Source organism: Glycine soja, chromosome 18 (genome assembly GCF_004193775.1).
Source record: "Glycine soja cultivar W05 chromosome 18, ASM419377v2, whole genome shotgun sequence".
NCBI lineage: Eukaryota > Viridiplantae > Streptophyta > Magnoliopsida > Fabales > Fabaceae > Glycine > Glycine soja.
Window position 1 is genome coordinate 24,769,325 of NC_041019.1, and position 24,048 is coordinate 24,793,372.

General features: G+C 33.9%; 4 protein-coding genes across 4 annotated transcripts; 1 reads left to right on the forward strand and 3 right to left on the reverse strand.

Moving 5' to 3' along the window:
* Positions 1–722: 722 nt before the first annotated feature.
* On the reverse strand, positions 723–4,235 carry LOC114394875 (very-long-chain (3R)-3-hydroxyacyl-CoA dehydratase PASTICCINO 2A-like). Its single transcript, XM_028356550.1, has 9 exons — positions 3,975–4,235; positions 3,783–3,894; positions 3,614–3,632; positions 3,410–3,498; positions 3,246–3,299; positions 1,763–1,833; positions 1,588–1,669; positions 1,174–1,270; positions 723–1,067 (listed from the first exon to the last, which is right to left on the reverse strand). The coding sequence occupies exons 1-9, from the start codon at positions 4,043–4,045 to the stop codon at positions 997–999; spliced, it is 666 nt and encodes a 221-aa protein (XP_028212351.1). The 5' UTR covers positions 4,046–4,235; the 3' UTR covers positions 723–996.
* Positions 4,236–5,027: 792 nt separating this feature from the next.
* LOC114395099 (uncharacterized protein At4g38062-like) lies at positions 5,028–9,177 on the reverse strand. The gene is made up of 2 exons (XM_028356801.1): positions 9,042–9,177; positions 5,028–8,284 (listed from the first exon to the last, which is right to left on the reverse strand). The coding sequence occupies exon 2, from the start codon at positions 8,250–8,252 to the stop codon at positions 5,166–5,168; it is 3,087 nt and encodes a 1,028-aa protein (XP_028212602.1). The 5' UTR covers positions 8,253–8,284; positions 9,042–9,177; the 3' UTR covers positions 5,028–5,165.
* A 1,345-nt stretch (positions 9,178–10,522) lies between these two features.
* LOC114397123 (protein MAIN-LIKE 2-like) lies at positions 10,523–12,265 on the forward strand. The gene is made up of 5 exons (XM_028359239.1): positions 10,523–10,552; positions 10,648–11,220; positions 11,386–11,658; positions 11,792–12,001; positions 12,089–12,265. Exons 1-5 carry the CDS (start codon positions 10,523–10,525, stop codon positions 12,263–12,265), a joined length of 1,263 nt encoding a protein of 420 aa, XP_028215040.1.
* A 4,602-nt stretch (positions 12,266–16,867) lies between these two features.
* LOC114394823 (pre-rRNA-processing protein TSR2-like) lies at positions 16,868–21,504 on the reverse strand. The gene is made up of 5 exons (XM_028356499.1): positions 21,373–21,504; positions 19,493–19,739; positions 19,270–19,358; positions 18,534–18,647; positions 16,868–17,350 (listed from the first exon to the last, which is right to left on the reverse strand). The coding sequence occupies exons 2-5, from the start codon at positions 19,674–19,676 to the stop codon at positions 17,126–17,128; spliced, it is 612 nt and encodes a 203-aa protein (XP_028212300.1). The 5' UTR covers positions 19,677–19,739; positions 21,373–21,504; the 3' UTR covers positions 16,868–17,125.
* Between the last annotated feature and the right edge of the window lie 2,544 nt (positions 21,505–24,048).

A 24,048-nucleotide genomic window follows, 5' to 3' on the forward strand; every position in this document is an offset into this window, starting at 1 on the left:
TGTAAATTTAAATTTTGAATATATGAATATCATTTAATACTTTGGCCCCCAAATTATTGGTCAAACTCCGTCACTATCACTACCACCGAAGGATGTCCTATTAAGAGTCTAACTTATTTTTAGAGTTTAGGACCTTTAGTTTTGTGACGTTGCTTGTCTCCTTGTACATACTCAAACTCGCAGGATTGGAGTAGGGGATGAGTGGGGGAACATGGAATTTACATATTACATATATATATATATATATATATATATATATATATATATATATATATATATATATATATGGTAGTGGGGAGCGCATATCACCCATATTTTCAGATAAGGCTCCTCTAAAGTAAGAACGCCTAAAAAATGCACAAATGTATTCACTCTTGAATTAAAGTAGGTTAAGACATGCTTTAGTTTAAATCAACTCTAGATACACTCTTACTCGAGACTTTCATATTTAGAGTTTTTTTCCTAGCTTTTCACATTTTCCAAAGTTTAATAATAGGGCTCCCCTAATTCCCCTTAATTTGCACACTTATAACAGATTCCAAATCAATCATTACATATCATCATCTCATGAAATGCGGAGCTCTTTATGGTTATAAATCTCTATGCTCCTATCACCCAAAGTTGTATCTACGTAGTTGCAGGTAAATTCACCTACTTTGTTTATCGCCTTTACACTTTTTCATGCATCTTAATAGTTAATGTCCAACCAATTCTCTAACATATTGTTTGAACTATGATTTATGTTTCACGTTGAATAAGAACCAACAATAAACTATAAGCTGTTTCGCACCACGTTACAGAAGAACAAAATAATTAGTTTATTAATCTCCGGCATCTTGCCTTTTAATGATTAACAAGTAAAGCAAGAGTTTTCCTGATACCTTTTTTTTTTTTATCAGCGTTTCCCTGATACCTATATGTGAATCCAAACCAAGATATGACATGTGTATATATCCTACGTTTGACCCAAAATCAATGAAAACTACTGATGTTGCATTACTCTCTCTTCGATTTGGAGAGAGCTTTCTTCCTCTGAGCAAGCATGTATGTGTACAAGTGAGGGCTACCTGCATAGAATGCGCCACATTCAACCAGTTAAAATACAAGGTCAGTGAAACAAATATTAGCCTAAGGACATCATTGTCAGCAGTGAGAAGGATGTTTTGCTCATGCCTGGAACGTAGATTCCCATTGCAACAATCGCAGCATAGAAGTAATCAAATGATGAGTTCCATTTGTTTGGCATCCTTATGCAATACTTCCCAGACGCCTGAAAAATACTTCCATTAGCTTGAAATTCCAAATTATTGAGAAACCAGATTATCGAATATTTCCACCAGAGTAAATCATAAGTAATAGACTATTCTCCATTTCTCTTCCATCATTTTAGGAATGCTATGAAATTGCCGATGGTCAAGGTTTCCAAATAGGAAATCCTCTTAGAGGATTTGTCCTTTTTAAATAATTAATAAATAAGGGCAGAAGAGCTAGATATATATTAGTGATTAACAAAAACAACATACAGCCAGCAGCTTTAGATCTAACTACTCTAAACGCTTAGTGAACATTGCTATGCAAATAATTTACCTTAATGAATGGTAAGGCAATGTATATTAAACCAACTTCACTGCTTATGCCTGTTGGATACAAAACTAAGAAGCTGCTATATCTGCAAAAGAAGAATTGTAGTTGATACAAGAGCAAAAATTGATTTCCCTCGTACTATACTCCATGAACAAGGCTAAACAATCAAATTCCATACCTAAGCCACAAAAGCCATGATGGAGTAAATCCAAAAGTCTCTTTAAAGCCAAAGAAAGAATAGCGAATGATCTAAGCAACAACAAAGAAGATGAATATTAATCTTCATTAGTCCTTCTCTTTCCTAATGACTTCACCATGGAAACAAAGGATATTATACCAGAAGCAGAGGAGAAATTACAGGGGAAAATCACCAAGCCAAAAAGTTTGCTGTCACTCCAGCCAATACTTAAAATTTCAGATTATCAATATTTTTATGCAAGACAGACATACTCAAGTAACTAATTATTGACATGGCCAATCTTCAGGTGCACCATTTCCATTTGTTCTGCTTTGGGAGAAGGCTTTTTATGACATCTTAAAATTTCCTTTGCAATTTTGGCAGTAGAAACAGGAATTTGTGAATTGTAATGAGAGACCACCAGGCACCACCAACTCCATTTCAGTCAGAAAATGAAAACATATATGCATTTACAAATGTAAAAATAGTATATGCCACGATACTCGGTTCAATATCTCTAATCACTTAATGCAATTATATCTCTATCCATAGCTATCAATCTCAGACACATAATCACCATCAATCTAGGAGCAATAAGAACATACCAAAAATGAAAGATGATGGTGAAATTAATAGAAAAAGAACATAACAAATCAGATAAAATGTAGCAGAATGTGAAGTGGGAAGTCTAAAGGAAGAAGAAAGAATGGAACACACGGAAAAAAAAGTCTTATAAAGTGTGAAGGAACAGAAGTCAAAACAGAGGTAACTTTGTGTAATGGTCAATGAAGAAAGGTTTCAAGCTGAAGATAATTTGCAGTGACAATAATTCAGTGTTTTCTTTTCTTGCTGGACTAGTGTCTCAGACTTAAGAAAAATGTTATCCCACACACTCTACAACCTTTAGTTTCCTTCGCTTTAATAGCCAGCTCTTAAAAGAGAATTTTTCCCCAGAATGTGTTGTCTTCTTCTATACCATGGGTTCCGAAATGGAAACTCCACTCAATCGTGAATGTCAGGTAAGAAATATACAGTGGCTTTTTGCCGTGCTTTTTCCATCAAGTATTGTAGTTGAAATTGCGAATTTCAGATAGGACATGCAAAAACAAGTGAATAAGTACAAATCCTTGGTTTGTTAACACTCATTAAGATTTCCTAATCATTTTTTTTGGGGAAAAATATTGTAATATCATCATGCAGGAAGTGCTATATAATTTATAACCATCCTATAGCAGCCAGTGCCAACGTATTTGCTGTGGCTAGCTAACATCAAACAGAATAACATGGAGTCATAAGGTGGTTTGGTTGTTGGGGGGAGGGACATAAGGGTTGGAGTAGTAAGGAGGTCATGGCTTCGAATGCCCCCACTAACATAATATACTAATTGCTAACATTTGACAATAAAAACACAATCAAACAGAATAACAAAAAGCCAGATAGATAATTTTAATGTCACATGAAAGAGCAATCATGAAAGACTTGCCTCTGTGATGGACCAGCTGATTAGTAGGGAGGTAACAAGCACATGGGACCGAGTCTGGCATTATAAAAATGTTGCAACCTTTCAATAAAAGAATATGACTGAATGCTGAATAAACAAATTAAAATGCATCAACCTAAAAGAAAAAAGTTCAATTTTTTCTTCACCTCAGGAAAACTCCATAAGATGCCCCAAACCAGAAACAGCCTTGAACTTATCTGTGGCAATGTTGCTGTTACTGGAGACCTCACCAGCCCTTTACCATTGAAAAAAGAAAAAACGAAGAGAATTCCATAAACAAACCAACTCCAACATCAATTTTCATCTTCGTTAAGCATATAACCCAACATATTGAGCAAAAGATTACTCACCTACCAAACCATGAAGAATCTAGCACACCATTCAATACAACGCCGCACCAAAAACTCAAAAAAGTTAGAAAAAGCTTGAGATAATTCCCACTAGAAACATATTCCTTGAAACAAACAAAAGGGTGTGTGTCCATAGCTCAGAAAAATCAAAACTTGTTGGATCAGGTACCTCTAACACAGCAGCGCTTTGAGCATAATGCAAAGGTTTTTCTGCTGCACTGTAAACATGTTGATGACCCGATTCGTTCAATGTCTTGAGAACAAAATACAGAACTTGACACCTATGCAGATTAAGAAAGAGAGAGAGTTTTGAGATATATATCTCATAGTAAAGACTAATAGAAGGGATGAGTGAGAGTACCATCCAAACAAAACGGTCCAATTGTAAAGGGAGAGATAGAGGCGCCTTAGAAGAGAGAAGAAACCAGCCATTGGGGAGACAGATCTAGGACTAGGCGGAGAAACACACACAAGACAACACAAGAGTGGAAGATTGAGCAGATTGAAGAGGAATATTTTAAGGATGTGTTAGTTAACTATTGAGGAGGAGATTTCATGAGTCTGGTTGTAGAATTTAAAACGGTTCAGTTGGGCAGCTCAACTCCTCAACCACTTTTGTATGGTAATTACATGATGCCAATGTGGGTGGGACTGGGAACCGTTGTCTTTGGCAAGATCCAAGAATAATAAAATATTATTTTAAGTTTTTTTAACAGAAAAAATATGAGTTTAATTGCTATTGCGATGTACAGTAAATTTATGGAATTTTATCATAATTTAGTTAAAAATTATAGGAGTCTCATAATTAGAATGATTTCCGTTGATTATTTATACTGTCGCTGTCACTGTCTACAATTAAATTTTATGGAATATATAAATAAATAACTTGTTTTTGAAATTGAATTATATTGTCTTTTTATTCAAGTTAATCAAAATGACTTTTATTTATCATTTTTAAGTTGAGAGTAGGAACGAAAATAAAGTAACTTAGGCTTGGGAACTAAAGACGTGACCGGTCTACAAACTTCAATACGCAACAAATCCTGCCTTGGAACTATCGAATTTTCTTTGTTAATGCTCAGTTCGTCTAATTTTCTTTGTTACGTTTAAAATATTTTTGTCCCAATTTATTTGTTATTTCAGAATATAATAAAGTCTTAATTACTTTTTTCTCTCCAATATTTCAACCTGTTAATCCTTTTCTAGATTCCTTATTCATTAATGTAAAAAAATACACATCATAAGAAAACAATCAATTATATCAATTATCATGATAAAATAATTTTATTTGACAAAAATACCTTCATTCTTCTACTTTCTTTTCTCTAGTATTGGGGGAAGGAGTTTCTCCCCCAGTTTCTTGTAATTTTATTTGACTTGATTTTAATTTCTAGTTGCTTAAGTAACAAAGAAATATTTGTGGAACAGCTGCATTGACAAAAAAATATAGGCGAATACAAATAATAAATAAATGCCATATACAATCCAAAGAATGGTCATGTTTCACAATGCATCATGACCTTTTTGCTGAAAATACAAGACTGCACACATCCTATTCTTCTAGCAAATTTAGCTCCTTGAATGGTGATCTAGTATCAGAATTGGCTTCAAGTTTCTTTATCCTCGTGGGAGACTGAATCAACATATTATTCTCTTTTACAAGGAAACCATCATCCTTTTTCAACTTCATTACGGGACAACCATTCTCAAAAGACTGCACCATGCTTCTCAACTTGTCCATTAGTATAGTGTCTGCAGTAGAGAACTCGCAGATTTTATCACTGAATCCCTGAACATTTGCCAACAAGCTTTCCCTTTCCGATGACAGTCTCGTGGCACTTTCAAGTAAATTTCTATTCTCCATCTTGAGTTTATGAAGCAAAGCATCTGATTTTCTTAGCTTAGACTCCATTTGATCATTCAACTCCATTGCCTTTAACTGTTTTGCACCCAATTCTACTTCAGTATCCAATGCAAGTTGCTCTGATGGGCTCCACTTTTCCTCCTGCAATTTCAGTTTCTGCTGTATAGCATGAATATCATCCTCAAGTTCCACTACCATCAACTTCTTCTCTTCAATTTCAAGTGCAGCTAGAATCTGAGATGTTGTGATCTTGTAACAAGCTTCCTGGATGAGGTTAATTTCAGCCTGTTTCTCAGCAAGCTGTGAAGAAAAGGTGGTCAATGAGTTAGTGAACTGTTGCTCCAGTGAAGTCACCTGCTGCATGAGTTCATCTATTCTCCTGTCTTTTCCTTTCACAATCTGGATAAGATTATCTTTCTCATGCTCAAAGGTTCTTTCCATTGTGCCTTTCTCAATCACAGCACTTTCAAATTCTTTTCTAAATGATTCTTGTTCCAGCCATACAACCTCTTTCTGAAGCTCTTCTAGAATCTTGTCCTTCTCCGCTATGATCTGGAGATATCTGACATTATCTGACTCAGAGGACACCGCTGATTCTCCCCTTTCTATTAGCTCATGTTCCAATAGCACAACATGTCGCTGCAGATAATCTAGGCTCCTCTCTTTCTCTTCCAACTTATAAACCAAGCTATCTTTCTCATGCTTGAGGCTTTCACCAAAATCTACTTGTGCAAGAAGTGAAGATTCCAGTTCTCTACGCACCACATGATTTTCTTCAAGATCATTCTTCAAGTGCTCAACAATTGACTTCCATATTTGCAATTCAAATTCCATTTCATTTCTTTCACATATTGTTTCATCCAATTCAATGATTACACTGTCGAAAGCATCATGAATTTCTTTAAGCTGTTCTTTAAAGTTACATTCCAACTGCAAAACCTTCTCTTTGAGGATCGGCTGACTCGTTGATTCCTCTTGCATTTCCTTGTGCCTATCGACTTCATTTTGCAGTGACTGCTGCAGTTCATCATTGTTGGATGCATAAGACTCAACCTGCCTCCTCAAACATGCTTCTACCTCACGTTCTTCATTTATGCTTTTCTGTGCACTGATCACAACAGCATCTTTCATCTCCAACTGTTCTTTAAAGTTACATTCCATCTGCAAAACGTTCTCTTTGAGGATCAGCTGACTTCTTATTGATTCCTCCAGCATTTCCTTGTGTCTATCAAGTTCATTTTGCAGTGAATGCAGTTCATTGTTGGATACAGAAGACTCAACCTGCTTCATCAAACATGCTGCTATCTCACGTTCTTCATTTATGCTTTTCTGGGCACTGATCAAAGCAGCATCCTTCATCTCCAACTGCCTCATTAGTTGAAAAATCTTCTCTTCACTAGCTTTGCTGATAAGATCCATTTCATCTTTATGGCCAGCAAGCTTCAATTGAGCCTCAGAAGTTCCCTGTTTCAACACAAGCAGCATCACAGAAATCTCCTCATTCAATAACATCATCTCAATGGCTAAAGAATGAGACCTTTCTAACTCCATCTGGAGGTCTTCCACTGCTTCAATTTTAGTTTCCAAATCAGACTGACATCTATTCAGGTTTTCTGTCAACTGTTTTATCTTAAAGTTCCATTCAGCTTCTTTAGTCTTTAAAGTAGAGGCACACTCTTTATGAGTTTGTTCCAAATTTCTGAGCTTGGACCGCAACTTTGACTGCGAATATGAAGTTCCTGCTTCTTGAATTTGAGCTTCCTGGAGTTCTTTGAGGGACATCCGCAGCTCTTGATTTTCTTGCTCTAGCTTCTCAATCCTGTACTTTGATTCTTTATTATATGCCTCTTTTGTCTTTAGCAAATATCTCAAATCTGCAATATCTTTGTCGCAGTGAGTGTTTAAGCAATCTAGCTGTAACCTAGCATCCTGGTACTCATTGCTAGCATTATCAAGCTGCACTTTAAGATTTGAAACTTCAACTTCCAGACACTTTTTTTGGCTTTCCACATGAGCAAGAGCTTGGTGGCAAGTGTGTAATTGATGTTGTAAATCCTCTGATACTCTGATCTGAGAGTCTAACCTAGTCTGAAGTGAAGAAATCCCATCAAGCAATGTAGATTTTTCCACCTCTGCCTCCTTCTTGCTAGCCTTAAACTGGTCTCGGAGTTTTTCATGCGCTTCTTCTAGATGCTTAAACTGTTCCTTCTTCCATTTTAATTGATCTTCCGCCTTCCTGCATTCCTCCTCTAACTTCTGGAACATGTCATCTCTTTCTCTTATTTCTTTGGATGCTTTAAATTTTTTTTGTGTCTCCACACACTTCTCCTTTGAAACTGAAAGACAACCTTTCAGTCTTTCAATTTCTTGTTTGTATTGATGAATCTGTTGTTCATGGTCCTGTGTCTTCTCATTTCCCTCCTCTAAGGCTAACACCAACCCTCTTTTTTCTTCTTCCCACTTTTTGAACTTGGCATCACAATCCACTCGAAGTTTATCATTTGCAGCACTGAGATGTTTGATGATGGACTCCTTTTTAGTCAACTTCCCTTTGAGATCTTCACAAACCAGCTTTGCCTCGGAGATTTCATCTGCTTGTTGAAGCAGTGTTTGATCCAGCTTCTCAGCTTTGAACTTTGCTTCCTGTATCTGATTGATCTGTGCATTGTGGGATTTTTTCCAGTTCTCAAGTGAATCTGTCTTGGCTCTTAGTTCTTCCTTGAGTTCCTCAATTTTTGCTTTTGCTTCATCGAGCTCTTCATAAACCTTGTCCATTTCTTTTCACATTTATGACATTAAAGAAAAACCTGTTTTGCAAGCAGTATACAAATTTAAACAAGTGTTACATTACACATGTTCCCCGACAAATACCAAGAAAAAAAATAAAAGAAAAATGGACCAAAAGTGAAAACACTAACTTGGTATTTCCCATGAGGATCAATTTGATAATAAGTTATATTTTATAAGAACCAACTTGACATTAAATTATTAAATTTAGGATCAATTTGTTATTAAATTATCTGTACGACTACTTTGTCATACTTTTTTGTACATTTAAGGACTGGATTTGAATTTTTTATTAGAGACTAATTTGTCAAATTTCTCACGCTTTCAGGGACCAATTTGGTTATAATCCTATTTTTTTTATTAACTTTGTGTTTAAATTGCAATTTAAGTTTGAAATATATACTAAAATGTTACATATTAGATTAAATCTTTTTGTGGCTCCCCCTCATTTTCAGTTGAAGCTCCGCCACTGGCTACTTGATTTGCAGTTCGCTTTAACATATAAAGGAAAGCAACTCCATTAATATATCAAAAGACTAAAATACCTGAAAATTATAAATAAACAGACTACAAGAAATCACATAAAACTAACTTTCGTTCCTTACTAACCTTAATAAATCATCTAATTTCGTTTTTTTTTTCAATTCATCAAATTACATGTGAGCATTGGTTTTGGGTAAAGAGGAAAGATCAAAATCATAGAAAAACTTGTCGATAATTCCAAGATTTTAAGGGAAACTAATTTCAAAATAAAAGATAAGAAACCCAGAAACTAACCTGGTTTGAAGTGCAGAGAAAAGTGTTGTGTTGGAGTGATTTGGTGAGTGAAGATGGTGATATGCAATCGGGAAGGGAGAGAAATGAATCGCAAGTTACCGTTATGGTGCCCCAACCGCTTTTCAAGTGAGATAAAGAAACAAAAAGGAAGTTAGTCAAGTCTTATTTTCGAAATGAAAACTAGCCGTTGAACCTGAAAGTTTGTTATTATCGAAAAAAAAAAAGTAAAAAGAAACTCAAAGTTTGTGTCGGGTTAAGCTCCATCAGGTGAAGGCAATCCCTTCATGCATCCAGCAGAAATATTTGTGCACCAAGTAATTCATGTTAAGTTATAAAAATGTCATTTACTTAAAATTTTAAAAATCGTTCCTTTTTTCCTCACCCTACACTACTAGTGTGTCCCATCACTTTTATTTTCAGGATTGGAATGTCAAATATTGCATACGAATTAACAATTCGTATGAAATATACGAATTAACAATCCGTATAATTCATACCAATTGTTAATTCATATGAATTATACGGATTACTAATTTATATAATTCATACGGCATCAATCTGTATAATTTTTTATAATTAAAAATAAATTAATATTTTTGTTGTAAAAATATTTTTTCAATAAATAAATATTGTTGTATATTTTTTATGTGCTTATATTTAATCAATTATATTTATTTTTTGAAGATGGTTTTTAATAAATAATTTAAGAATTTTATTTATTTAAAAATGAATGTATAAATATTATTGTTATTTATTTATTTTTAAAATATAAGTAATTTATTTATATTTTCTAATTAATTAATTTATTTATTTTTATTGATATAGTCGTATATTATTATTACACTCATAGTATTAAATATTTATATAAATAGTGTTTGGATGTATAAAATTAAAAAAAAGATCATTCATTTAAAGGTATTGAGATACTAAATTGTTAAAAAAATGAAATAGTCATTTATTAGAAATAAAAAAACAAAATTGTACTTAGATTTTGGTCATTAATTTAAGTTTACTAGAATTAGTGATGTGAAGTCTATAAATTTGAAAAAAGAATTTCTATATTCATTTATGAATATATAAAAGTAATAAAAAAGTTATTTAAAAAATAATAAATTTTTTATTTATGAATTATTAAATAGTAATTGATTGAAGTATTATTTGAACAATGATATTAATTGTTATTACTGCTTAAATGTGCAGATTATGGTTAGAACCAAAGGATAATGTCGAGCTTTAGGCAATGTTAATAGGTTATAGGAAGAGCCTTAGGGACAGAAGTTAGTGGTGGTGCAGAAGAAGTCCCTCAATAGTGAAGGCCTACAACATCTCCACGTAGGCAACGAGTAGTTGCACTTATTGCTGAGGATGTTGAGCATGTGGTTTATGCAGCTGACAAGATCCATCATGAGCCTCAGGAGGTTGATGATATAGTTGTTGATGCCTAAAGTTTTCCAGGCAGGCCCCATGACACATCAGTTTCGATGGACTATGTTCATCATGTGGCAATCCCAGTTTGAAATGGAGAGTTATTTATTTTTCTAAAATATATAATATTGTCATAACTATTTTTAATTCAAGTTGAAATGATTTAAATTTTTATTTTCAGGAACGTCCTGAGTTGAAATTGTCCTCCCATGGAAGGAAGGTAGAGAAATTTGGAAGGCCTGCTCCAGAGATTGAAGGCATAATGGCTGCCACAGGATTAAGTCCCCTGATTGCATGTTCCTTGGACACTGGTGACAGGAGACTTATATCTGCTTTTGCGGAGAGGTGGCATAAGGAAACTAGTAGTTTTCATCTTTCGATCACTATCACCCTCGATGATGTGACATTGTTGCTTCATCTGCTCGTTATAGGCACCTTTCATAGCTTTGAGGCTCTTCATGTAGACCAAGTTGTGGACTTGTTAGTTGACTTGCTTGAAGTCAATTCACAAGAAGCAAGAGAAGAGACATTTCAATGTCATGAGACATATGTTCGACTATCCTGGCTACGATACATTTATCATAGCAAATGTGATGTAGGACAATGGACTGTAGCAGCTCGAGCATATCTTTTGCATCTAGTAGGTTGCACACTCTTTGCTAACAAGAGTGTCACACACATGCATGTGGTATTCTTGGATGCATTTCGTGACCTCAGCCAAACTGGAAGCTACGCATGGGGAGTTGTTGCACTTGTTCATATGAGAACTTGAATGATGCGTCAAAGAGAAGAACTAGATAACTTACAGGATATATCACACTTTTACAGGTATTTATAATTTATTATAAATTTAATTTTTAGTTTTGTAGTTTATATTGAGTATTGTTTTGAATTTTTGTTGTTTTTTAAATATGTGCAGTGTTGGATCTATGAATATTTTCCTACTATTACTTCTTCTATTGTTGCTGAAGATTATCATGAGAGGAAACCACGTGCTTGCCGTTGGAAGTCTGGGAAGGCATTACCAGTGTCGACATATCGGAAGCGGTTGGATAGATTGACGTCTGATGTTGTGTGCTGGATTCCTTATGGTGATCACCATGAATTCAGAGAGTTTGAGTTGATCTCATTATTTTCCAGACATATCAGATGGGGTCCATCTATTGTCATACACAGAGAGAGTTGTGCACCAGTTTGGTTATGTGCAGACCATTCCTCCACACCACCCTGCTCCATCTTTACCTATAGAGGATATTGATGATAGATGGATTCAATTTTTTGAATACCTTGCACTAGTGGGTCAGATTTGTGTTGTTCCTTGACAGTGTGCATTGGACTACATGAACTGGTTCTACTTCATATCTCACCCCTTCATGAGTCCGACACAGCTTGAGGATCCTCCTAGACATCCACCCATGGTGCATGATGATACATTTATTGAACCAGATCCTCCTCAGTATCCGGTCTCCACAGTGGCTATGCCAGAACCACCTGCAGCTGCACCTGCTGATGTAGACATGCCTCGACATGCACATGTATAATATATTTTGATTTCTCACTGTTAGTCATTTTATGTGTCATGCATTAAATGTTTACTTTTTACCTTATTGTCAATGTCGTAGGAGGTTTGCCAAGCAATAATAGAAAGGTTGAAACTCTTGATTAACCTGAGGGTAGTCACTGAAGGAACATACGCATACACTGTGACCGAGGAGTGCCCAAGGATCACTAGGAGTGTGACTATGCAAGGGAATGTATATGTTCGATCGAGACGAAAATGGTGTATGCCGGATGCATGAAGATTGTTAGGATTTTTTAGGTTTTATATGAATTATGTATGCAATATGACTGAACTAAGTTTATTATTTACTGTTATTTGATAAGTTTTTATTTATTTATTTTCGTTTATGCAATATGTGAATATTAAATTATTGACCTGAGTAGATTATTATGTTAAACCTTAAACCTAATTATTTAATCCCTCAACCCTAAATACATAATTCATCAACACTGAAACCCTAAACCATAATTCAATTTAATTAGTTAAATAACCCTAAATAAAAACCCTAAAACATAAATAATTATATATTGTTTGATGTTTTGTTTTTTTTTCTAATATGATTATTTGCACAATCGATAATTATGTAAAATAAATACTTATATGAACGTCTAATGAAACACATTAATTATCATATTACAGGACAACCCCATAAGTATGTCACAACTATGTATGTTACAAATATTGGCTTAACTGTAACTAAATGTTCAATCTTTCCTTAAATCAACAAAGTCTATTTTCCACCTCATCAAATTTGTATACTGTTGCATTCTACTAATATTTGGTGTAAGCCACTACTTTGTTTGATAATGACAATTTGTATATTATAACAAAGATACTGGCGGTAAGGGACAATGGCCTCTTAGAAATACCTGTTACATAGGGACATACACATTCAAATTATTAGAACATATTTTATTACATAAAGTACACAAACAAGATGATTGTCATACACATGACCGATACATATAACGCGATGTACAAAACAATCTCTTGATGGTTGACTTTTAAGAGGAAAAAACGTTATGCTTTGTTGGAGAGAAAGAGAAACAAGGATTACATTATAACTTGATGCAATCACATATCTCATATTGGTTATATTCATCCACTTATCCATGGTAATTTGCCTGTAATAGTTTTAATTACATTTATTTAATGCAAAATTAAACCATCAAAATGTAACAAAAAACTTATATACCATGGATAATCCATCTACAAGTAGGGACTGCTTTAATTTCTCAAATTTGTCTATACCACCAAGCAGGTTGATATACTCATCAAATCATTTTGTTAGTTCTCTAAGCAAATGGTTACGAATTAAAGACCATAATTCTTCACTCATACCTAATAAGGCAGCAATTGCATGAGACCATGAATTTTGGCCCATCATTTCTCCTACACCCATCAGTTAGTTGATCTCAAACTTTGTACACAAAGCAAAAGCATCCCATTTTTTTGCTTGGTGCACCATCTCTTTGCAACCACCACGGTCCACCACTCACCCCCTCTTCCCTCCTTATCACATCGCCACCTCCTTTCTCAAGATCGGAACGTGCACCACCCAACCACGACACCATAAGTTGCACACCGCAATCACCTCTGCACCTCTTAGATCTGCGCATGTGACCTGCACACCAGATCCACGTTGCGTGTGCATGATTTCACCTCGTCACCTCTGCACAACCGCACCACCATAATATAGTTACATGTTGTTCAATCTGTAATGCAAAAAAATATATTATGGATTTAGTAATTCGTAATAGACACCACTCCATGCTTTAATAGCACCATCACTAGCTGGAAATCATCACCTCACTAGATTGGAGCCGCCACCATCCCAATCAAGAGGATCCGCACAAGTGCTTCCCTCGATGAAGAGGAAGATGGAGAGAAGAAGAGTGTGAGTGAGATGAAAAGGGTAAGGTGGAAACTTTACATATTTTGGGACTGCGGCAATCAAAAAATGGGATGTTAAATAATTGTTCAATCACGATATGCAATGCGTAAGCGTAGTGGTACGTTCTTTTTTTCTTCTTAGCCAGGTTGTTCTTAAATTAAAGCAGTGTAATTTTATTTTAAAACTATTAATCTAGCGATTAGCATGCCATTTTTTCAAACCTTTTTTCATACATGGAGTGTTCGACTTGTATAAAGGTAAGCCGTATTTTCAAAATACAAGTTATCGAAGTAATTCTTTTAATAGAACTTGCATATCTAATATACGACTTGCATAATGATTTCTTTAATAAAAAAAACAAAAAGTTTGTGTCATCGTATATAGTATGACTTATGGAAAATATGTAAGTTGTATACTAAAAAATATATAAGTTGTATGTTAGAGATATAAAGTGAATATTGTCTTTTTTTCATTAATAAATCCTTTTTTAATATTAGCATCTTACCCATATATATGAGTGGTATTGCAAAGTCTTGAGATATACTTATATGATAAAAAAAAAAGCAAACATAAAAAAATGTAAAATATGTTGGGAAAATTCGAGGGGAGTAAACGCCATGGAGATTTCCACCAATGGACCATGAGGCATCACATAAGGAAACTTGACACCACACTTTAACCAAAAACCTTAAAGCTCAAATTTATGGGTTTTCTCCTCACTTATATGGTGCTCAACTTTTTCACTTATACCCGATGTGGGACTTCACCTCACACTTATACTCCAACAATACTCTGATGGGAGAAATAGGCCAACACAATAACAAACTCTATCAAAGAGTAATAAGCAACGGAAATAAATTCTCCAAAACTTGCAAGAACCTGTGAGGAGTACCAATAAGATATAGAGCACAAAATAAATGAAAATAGAGACAAAATTTGTTTAATGTGAAAAACCCCTCAATGTAAGGGTAAAAATCACGGGTCGTTAAGACCAAAGAAATACTATGATCAATGAAGATACAAGAGAACCTCCAACAAGTGCAATAAAACATGTTATAAATAGTCAAATCAAAATAAACCCCTAATTGGTATAATAGAGACAAGAAGATAAAATCTCAAAATATAGAGCAGATAATGTGAAACACTTATCTTTCTCTACAAATATCTTTTTCCCGATCCAGCCAGAGACAATTTGAAGTATCACGCGTGTAGAACCTGCTGTTCAAAAATCAGCCTGATCCAATGGTGAACAAATCCGCAGTTGCATTCTAAAAAATGGTCTCTAGCGGGTATGCGAGAATCACAATGATTTTCCCTCTCTTTCTTTCTCTCTCAATGATTTGTAACTGCTTTTTTTTCTCTCAAATGAGTCTGTCTGTATATATCTCTCTCTAATTTGACCCCTCTCTACTTGACAAAATGGATCTTCTTATTTGGATCTTTACTACACATAGGAAGAGAGCCTAAAAAACCCAACAAAATGAATATACAAAGGCATGAGTTTTAATTAAGTGTATGAAATTGCTCATATAAGATTTACATAATAAAGAAATACAATATATTAGTCATATAGAGATACAAAGTGTCTTTAGGTCTTTTAAGTACCTTTTCGAATTTTATAAACTTGCTAGTATGCATAAGTTTTAATTAAGTGTGTGAAATTGCTCATATAAGATTTACGTGAAAAAAAATATATTAGTCGTATACTGGAGATACAAAGTGTCTTCAGGTGCTTATAAAAAAAAGGTGTGTTCAGGTCTTTCTAACCCTTATCGAATTTTATAACCTTGCTAGTATGGACGATAGCATCTTGCAAATTTTTTTATGAAGTAACGTGCTCCTTGCTTAAGAACTTAGATGAAAATTTACACGTTAGCTCTTTGAAATTGCATGGAATTTGCCATGTACGTAGTGTAGCATGCCGTTTAATTGATTTTTTCTATTAGTTGTGGCTTTGGATATCCTAGCATAAGCTTAAGTTGCTTAACCTTATTTTTAGGACATCCATCTTTGGTTCTGGAGTCAAGGCATAAGCATTAAGCAATCATCATAATTTGGGGAATCACAAAAATACGAGACTCGCGAGTCTTGAAAAATGAAAGGAGCACTAGTTGAGGTGGGATATGTATTTTATTTAATATGAAATAAATGGTTGATGTAATAATTTACATCAATGAAACCCAAATATATAATCATTTTTTTTTATTTCTGATGTAAAAATATCAATCCATTTACCAAGAGCGACCGTGGTTACACCTTTCAGCTCGTTTCTTTTACTTCCAAGAGAATGTGGACAAGAATGAGTCATGAGAATATACCAAGCAAAAGTAAGGTTTTGCCAACACTAGGAACTAGCAAGAGATCCAAAGTACTGAATCAAGAGGTTTTATCTACTGAAATTCATTGGTAGCTGCTCTATTAACTTCGAAGGAGTATTATGAATACATTTTATTTTGTACTGGAAAAAGTTTTAACAAATGTTGAGTTGACCGTTGCATTTTTTGTTAAATCACTTCAGTTCAATTGGATGCATATCAATGGAATGAGAAGTGAGGACTTAGACATGACCGAGGAAAGAAAAATGTCTGACAGGCACACAATGTTTGATAAAAGGAAAAAGAAAAGAGGAAATAGTGATGCCATTTTTTGTACTCTCCCTTTTCCCGTGTGTTTACTGTATGGACGATGATAGAATAATTAGTGATGTGTAAATAAGAAAAGGTCTTGGTGTTGCGAAATCCTGAAGCTTAGGATGTGTTTGTGAATAAGAACCAAGATCGAAGTGTAGGTGATCGAGTGAAAACCTGCATGGCTGTAAAGATTGAATGAAGATCGGTTATTGATGATGGTGACTGGTGAGTCATATAAGTTTGGCGTGGAAAAGTGTGCTTGGGAACAAGCAAGGTGACCAACTTTACTGGATAATTGGATCACTCTACTGCAAGATATGACAAAGCTTTCAATACCATAAACTACAAACAAAATGTCTCAAGAGACAAAAAAAAGTAATGTAGGAATTCCCAGAATATATGCTCATCCACTTTTTTTCCTAAAGACCTCAAATGGAGGAGACCTAAAATGAGTAAAACAAAAAATTCGTATACATAGTTACACCCCTCAAGAAGGTTTGTAGTACATCAAGAAGCACAAGAAAACAGAGAAAGACAACAGCACATCATAAAACAAAAATTTAAATATATTTATCTAATTTTTTCTACCCTTATTTCTTCTGTTTGAAACTACAACCCATCCATCATCTGCTTCACCTGAAACCTTTGGCAGAGGTCCATTAACTGACCTGTTCACTGAATTCGTGTTTGCAACAGATGTTGAAGTCTCCGGATTCATGTTTGAAGAATTATCATCCACAATCATGTTTTCATCATTACCAACATCTTCATCTGTATCGTCTTCATCATCATTTACAATCTATAACATCATAAATGTGTAACATCATTACTACATTCAAATTCAAGGGAAGTAGAAGATCATCCAATTGTTACTTTAGCCATATGTAAACAAGGAGAAATGTACATCAACCAAACAAGCTCAGTAAACATATGTAACCAATTGACAATTGCCATCATCTAGTTCCAGTCCATGTTAGCATCATCAGAAAGGCAGTTCACATTTTGGGGGCTAGCAAAGGAGGTTTAAGAACTGGTGTATAGAGTAGGAAGGAAATTGTAGGCAAAAAGGAAGTGGGCTTAAGTCCAGGGATGAAGCAGTCCCTGTTTATATTATTTCATAACATAATGATCATGTTTAAAAAAAAATCAAAACTTTCATCGTACTTATTAACATCAATAGTCACAAACAAGAAGCATGGTAATATTTGCCTTATTTCAAGTATAGAGAAATATAATGATTCTGGACTTATTTGTGTTTTGGGAGCATATTCCATTATTCCAACTTCTATGCCATAGAACAAGGAATGAAACAGAAATACTAGAAGTACCCAAATAAATGCAAAAATCATAGGTTGTGTTAAGTAACCATAGCAAAGTTTTCAAGACTTAAAATTGATATGTAGTTTGAGAGGAAAGAAGAGAGGCAGTAGATGATATTCTGCATTCAGGAGCGCAACATATAAGATTAAAGTATCATAGAGTTGTAAAGACCATATTCCCTTTCAATCCAATGACTACATTACTTCATAAGATCTTGTTGCACATATTATAAATAGGAGATACCAAAATCAGGTCATGCCAAATAACTTACCGTTCATCCCCCCAAAATATCACATCATGTAGAAAATGAAAAACCTAAATTAATACTATAATATATATATATATATATATATATATATATATATATATATATATATATATATATATAACAAAGAGGGCGAGCCCTGGTGCAGCGGTAAAGTTGTGCCTTGGTGACTTGTTGGTCATGGGTTCGAATCCGGAAACAGCTTCTTTGCATATGCAAAGGTAAGGCTGCGTACAACATCCCTCCCCCATACCTTCGCATAGCGAAGAGCCTCCGGGCAATGGGGTACGAAGTTTTTTTATATATATATATAACCTTGTAAATTTGATATTATGAATCTAATCTAATTATAAAAACAGTAAGGTTTGTTTCTGAGCATATTGTGCCTGTAATTTACCTGTGGTACAGGAGGACGAGCAGCATGCTCAAGATTGGCTTTCCTGAGATTTTCGAAAGAACTAAAATTGTCTTCTAAGAATTCTTCGTGCATAACCATTAGTTTTTCAGCTACCTACATAATCATGAACATGGATATGAAGAATAAGAACAAGTGGACATAGCAAAACACACACACACACACATATAAAACAAGTGACTAGCAAAGGAATATACAAAGCTCAAAATATTTTACTTGAGTCCCAAGAAAATTAATTTGATTCATCACTTGGGACATAATTTTAGTCTATGTAGCATCATATGGATACCATGAAAAAGTATTTAAAGCTGCTTCTTTTTCAATAAATGCATCCAAAGCAGTAGTAGAGTTTAGGGATACAAAAATCCTTCAAAAGAAAAATATAGAATAATAGAATACAGGTATGGAGGGCAGACTTTTAACAATAAAATAGTAATAAATGATAATGATATGCATACAAAAATTAGCATACAATGGTATCTTCTTTTCCAAGGCAGAAAAAAAATAGCGCCATGAATTATGCTTAAGATGGGGAGGGGTGAGTGTAATGTCAACATAAACAATATTATCTCCTTCAGCCTGATCGGAATATAGTAAAGAATGATTTCTCAAACCTTTTAACCATATACTTATTAGAAAAATTATTAGCATAGTTTAACAACAAATAATCACTAATGCAACAATTTGAGGCCAACAAATACAAAAAGAAAATTCATACCTCTTCAATGCTGCCATCCTCCACCTCTACATTGAGAGAAAGCATACCTTGATCCAGTATGTCTTCTAAGTCATCAATATAAAGTGGCTCTGGGTAGCAACAATCAAAAGAATAAATTAAATAAATAAATCAAAAAAGAGTTTCCAATCCACACAATTACCTTTTGTATCACATGGTGTTCTAAGCAAGAGTGGAGAAGATTAACCGGTGTTAATTTAAATACCTTTGGATTGAGTGAACCAGGAAAGAATGTCACTGGCAAGTTGATCGGCTTTGACACGGGACTCGTGGCCACCCCATTCATTCTCAACAGCCGTTAGAAGAGTCGACCAGCGAAATAAAACTAAACCAATCCCTTCACTGAAAACTCCTATAGAATGTCCCCGTAGCCGTCGCGAACCCTCCATCCCTCTTTCTATCTCAGCTTCAATGTGTCACCAAAACACAATAAACCCTTTTTACAGAGGGACCTGCATCAAGCATGCCCTATTGATGAAGTCATGTACTTATATAGTGAATATGAAAACCCACATATATGTGAAACTATTGTGTATATCAGCACACTGCCTGGTACTGTTTTTCTACAGATAAGATTAAAGTTTACAATACAAAACTATTGTATCACCAAAACACAATAAACCCTTTTTACAGAGGGACCTGCATCAAGCATGCCCTATAGATAAAGTCATGTACTTATATAGTGAATATGAAAACCCACGTATATGTGAAACTATTGTGTATATCAGCACACTGCCTGGTACTGTTTTTCTACAGATAAGATTAAAGTATACAGTACAAAATTATTTAAAGAGAAAATAGAATATATATCTTCTTCCACAAGTTGTTCAATATAAAAATTAAAAGCAAATTAGAGTATCACTGTAACTGCAGATGTGAGCAGACAGTCATCTACTCCAGCAGAGAGCAACATAAATGAGTGGTAGGTTAATCAAACACTCTTGGCTTTGTTTTGTGATAACAACAATTTGATCCATGATTAAAAGGTAGCATCTTTTATACCAATACATTATTTATTGCATAATTGATCAAATTCAAAACAAGAGGTATTGAGCTTCACATCAGGTGACAGTATTGCCTTCAGAACAGAGAAAGTCCTTGAATTGGGAAGGTATAGAAAGTGGCAATTAACATTATTGAGGAATAATGAATGAACCAAGTTGAAGATTTCTGATAACAAAATCATATCAAATATGAAATAAGAGAAAAAAAGAAAAGTTGAAAAAGGAAGCCAAGAAACAAACTACATGCAGTGTACCCAAAATGGCTGCGCAAACTTAAGGAAAATAATATTTGAAAACTCCATATGTTAAGCGACATGACAGTTAGTTTCTTTTTTTTTTTTTTCCAGACGAACTAAGTTTTTTGCCCTTTGAATTATCAAGTGGTGGTAAAAAAGTAAGGTACACATTTTTGATGATAGTAAGTCTATATAACAAAATTGTTGTATAAATTAGGGGCAAATCTTGAGGTAGATATACCAATCAAATACCTTACCATGTTAATTTCCTAGAAGATGATGATGAACTTGAACACATAAAAGAAGGAATGTGGAGAAGAGGGAATGCTAACTGGTGAGGTAAAGCAGTGCCTAATAAAATGCATCCACGAATCCATCTCTTCAGTCACAGAAGCCCGACTGACCGAGCCCTACGATGCCTCTCCACTAGTTCAGTCAAAACTTCAATTAGGCGCTGCTTTACCTCACCAGTTAGCATTCCCCCTTCTCCATATTCCTTCTTTTATGTGTTCAAGTTCATCATCATCTTCTAGGAAATTAACAAAGTAAGGTATTTGATTGGTATATCTACCTCAAGATTTGCCCCTAATTGCCTATATATCTATATAGAATCAGTCACATATATTGCAGAATTGGGATCACTGGCAGACATGATATGATAAAAGAAATGAAAGGAATACGTGCTATGTGACACTTGATTTTGAATCAAACAAGTGAATTGAACTCAAACGCACCAAATAGCCACTTATTGTTTCCAATCGTTTTTTTTTTGGAAGGCCGTTGATTCCAAAATTGCACCTACATACAGACAGAAAGCGGGAGGGAGAAGAAGATGAGGAACGTACCTCTGGTTCATTGACTACAGCGAAGCCGCAGAGGTGGCGGCGTGCAATGCAAGTGAATGACGAACCTAGCGGAGAACAAAGGGTGTAAGCGAGTGTGTAATTGAGGGTTTTTTTTTTTTTTTTTTATCTTTATTGGGTGTGTAAACTAGGGATTTTTATCATTTGATCATTAAAATTTAAAATACCAAAAAAGCAATAAATGGACGAAAGATAAACATAATATAGAGTTGCTCCTTCTATTCCTAATCATACAACTTTTTTTAAAAAAATTGTTTCAACTAGAAGATTTTATTTTGAGATCTTTAGACTATCTTTAATAGAAGATCTCGTTATGCAAATTAATTTTATGGAGAGAAAGTAAGAAATCAAATTTTTTTTTAAATGGATGCAGCATTAGGGAGTTCTTATACAAGAACTAGATCTTCACATAGGAAGAGATTTAACGTCCTATTCCAATAATGGATCTTAGCAAGATGAGATCTTGAGATAAATCTTGTTTTGAGATCTTAAACCATTTTAATGTAGATCTTATCTAATTTCTAAATGTATTAATTATTTTTTTCTATATATCTTTACTTAATTATTCTCTTTCCAAAAATTGATGAGAAACAAATAAGTGAATAAACAGATAAGAAAATGATAATTTTGGAATGATAGTATAATTAATTGATAGAGCTAATGTGATTAACTAAATTAATTATTTTTTTAAGGGGCATGAATTAGTTAAAAGATTCTTATTAGGGACAAAGCCAATATTAATCTATAACTATTAATAATGAGAATTATCTCATTTAGTACACACAATTCAAATTCCTTATTTATCCTTCATTTATACCATTATATAAATGGAATATGTTCAGGTAACTATTTTTTTGTGTACACATTTTTTAATACCATTTTATCCTTGAGTAACAACATACTTTTTCACTTGATTTGTAAAATTATTCCTTATATAACACAAGTAAAATTGTCACACCTCCCTATAACCTCCACATTCATCTATTGCTCTCAAATCTTTATGGATAGGGAAAGTAAAAGTATACAATGACCCCCTTTTCTCTCCCTCTTCGTTTCAAATACAAATTCATCAAATCAAATCACATTTACGATGTGGACGCAACCAAGCTCAAAGCCTTGCTCCTCTTCTTCTGCCATAGAACAAACCTTTCTCTCATTCAATTAGTTGTAGTCGTTGAGGAGAAAGTTATGTATTTAAAAAGTAATATCTAAAGTTTATAATTGTATGATTTGGGTGAGGTGGAATCACCGTCAAAAGTGCTCTGAAAATCAATGAAGAAATAATATGAACCTCTTCAACATGGTAAGTCTAGGGAACCCTTTATTCATTCTATCACATTCAAGTGAATTCTCTCCTTTTCTTTTTTTCTTTTGTGTTTCATGTCATGTGTGTGTTTTATGTAATATCATTTAACATTAGGATTAATTTAATCTCATAAAATATTCTATAATATATAACAATATACAAACATCACTATCCTTTATGGCTTTAACTTTGGCTCTCAGTTCACGATCATTGCTTTCTTTCTTTCTCACGCTATCAAAGGTTATGATTATCTGATTCCATCTAATTTGTGTTTCTGAAGTTTCTATAATCTCTTCCTTTTTCCTTCTTCTCCTTCAATTTATCTTTCTTTATTTTTCAGTTTCATTGTCTCTAAATCCATTTTGATTTCCTTCATTGGTTCTAAGTTCTAACCCAGGCAAGTTTTTGTTTTCTCTCCGACGGTAGCCATAAGTTTTATTACGTATTGTTTATTTATCAAATTTTATATTTTTGCATTTTATTTCTCAATTTTTTTTCTTTCTACAAAAGTTGCAGGGTGGAGATTGATCCATTCTACACGGTTACACCGAATGTTGTCTGCATTAAAGTTTTAAGGGCTCTAGGTCCAATTGAGGTTTGATTCTTCATGAAAACATAATTGTGTGTTGTTTTTGTTGAAAGATCTCACAAGTGTCTATGTTTGTGTGCTTGTTTTTTTTTAGAGATACGTGTGTGTTCTTTAACCATTTATGTTTGTTTTGTGTATATAATATGTTTAAGGGGGTTACTTTACTTTTTAAATAGAATGAATTTGTTCCAAAAACAAATAATATCATGTGAGTGGTAAATACTTTTTTTTGAGAAATGAATAAATACACTCTTGGAGATGGACACACTGTTTAGAACCTAATTACCAACACTTCTACTTCTAAGCTTTCTAATCTCAACCTATTATTATCACATTGAACAAGGGTTGAAATGAATTTTTAGTTTTCAGGTTTTCTTTTCTTTTTCTTAATCTATTTGATTAAATCCTTGTGATTTATTTTCCCCCATTCTAATTATCTTCATCCTTTCAATGTGTTAGTGGCAAATCACAATATGTCATATGGAGTGGTTGTGGCTTATCAAAGTTTGATGCCAACTTCTAATAGTAACGAACCAACATGCGAAACTAAATTTTTGCGGTCTCTTCAAATATAAATAGTCTTTAGACAAGCTTATGGTGTTCAAGGTTAGCGGAGCCTTGGGAACAATTATTGATTCCCTAGATTTAAACTCTAAAACCCTTTGTTTTTTCTTTTCTTTTATGTAGGCATTAGTAATGAACTTTTATAATTTCTTTATTTTCTATGTTACCTTTATTTTTGTCTGAAATATATTTTTTTCTT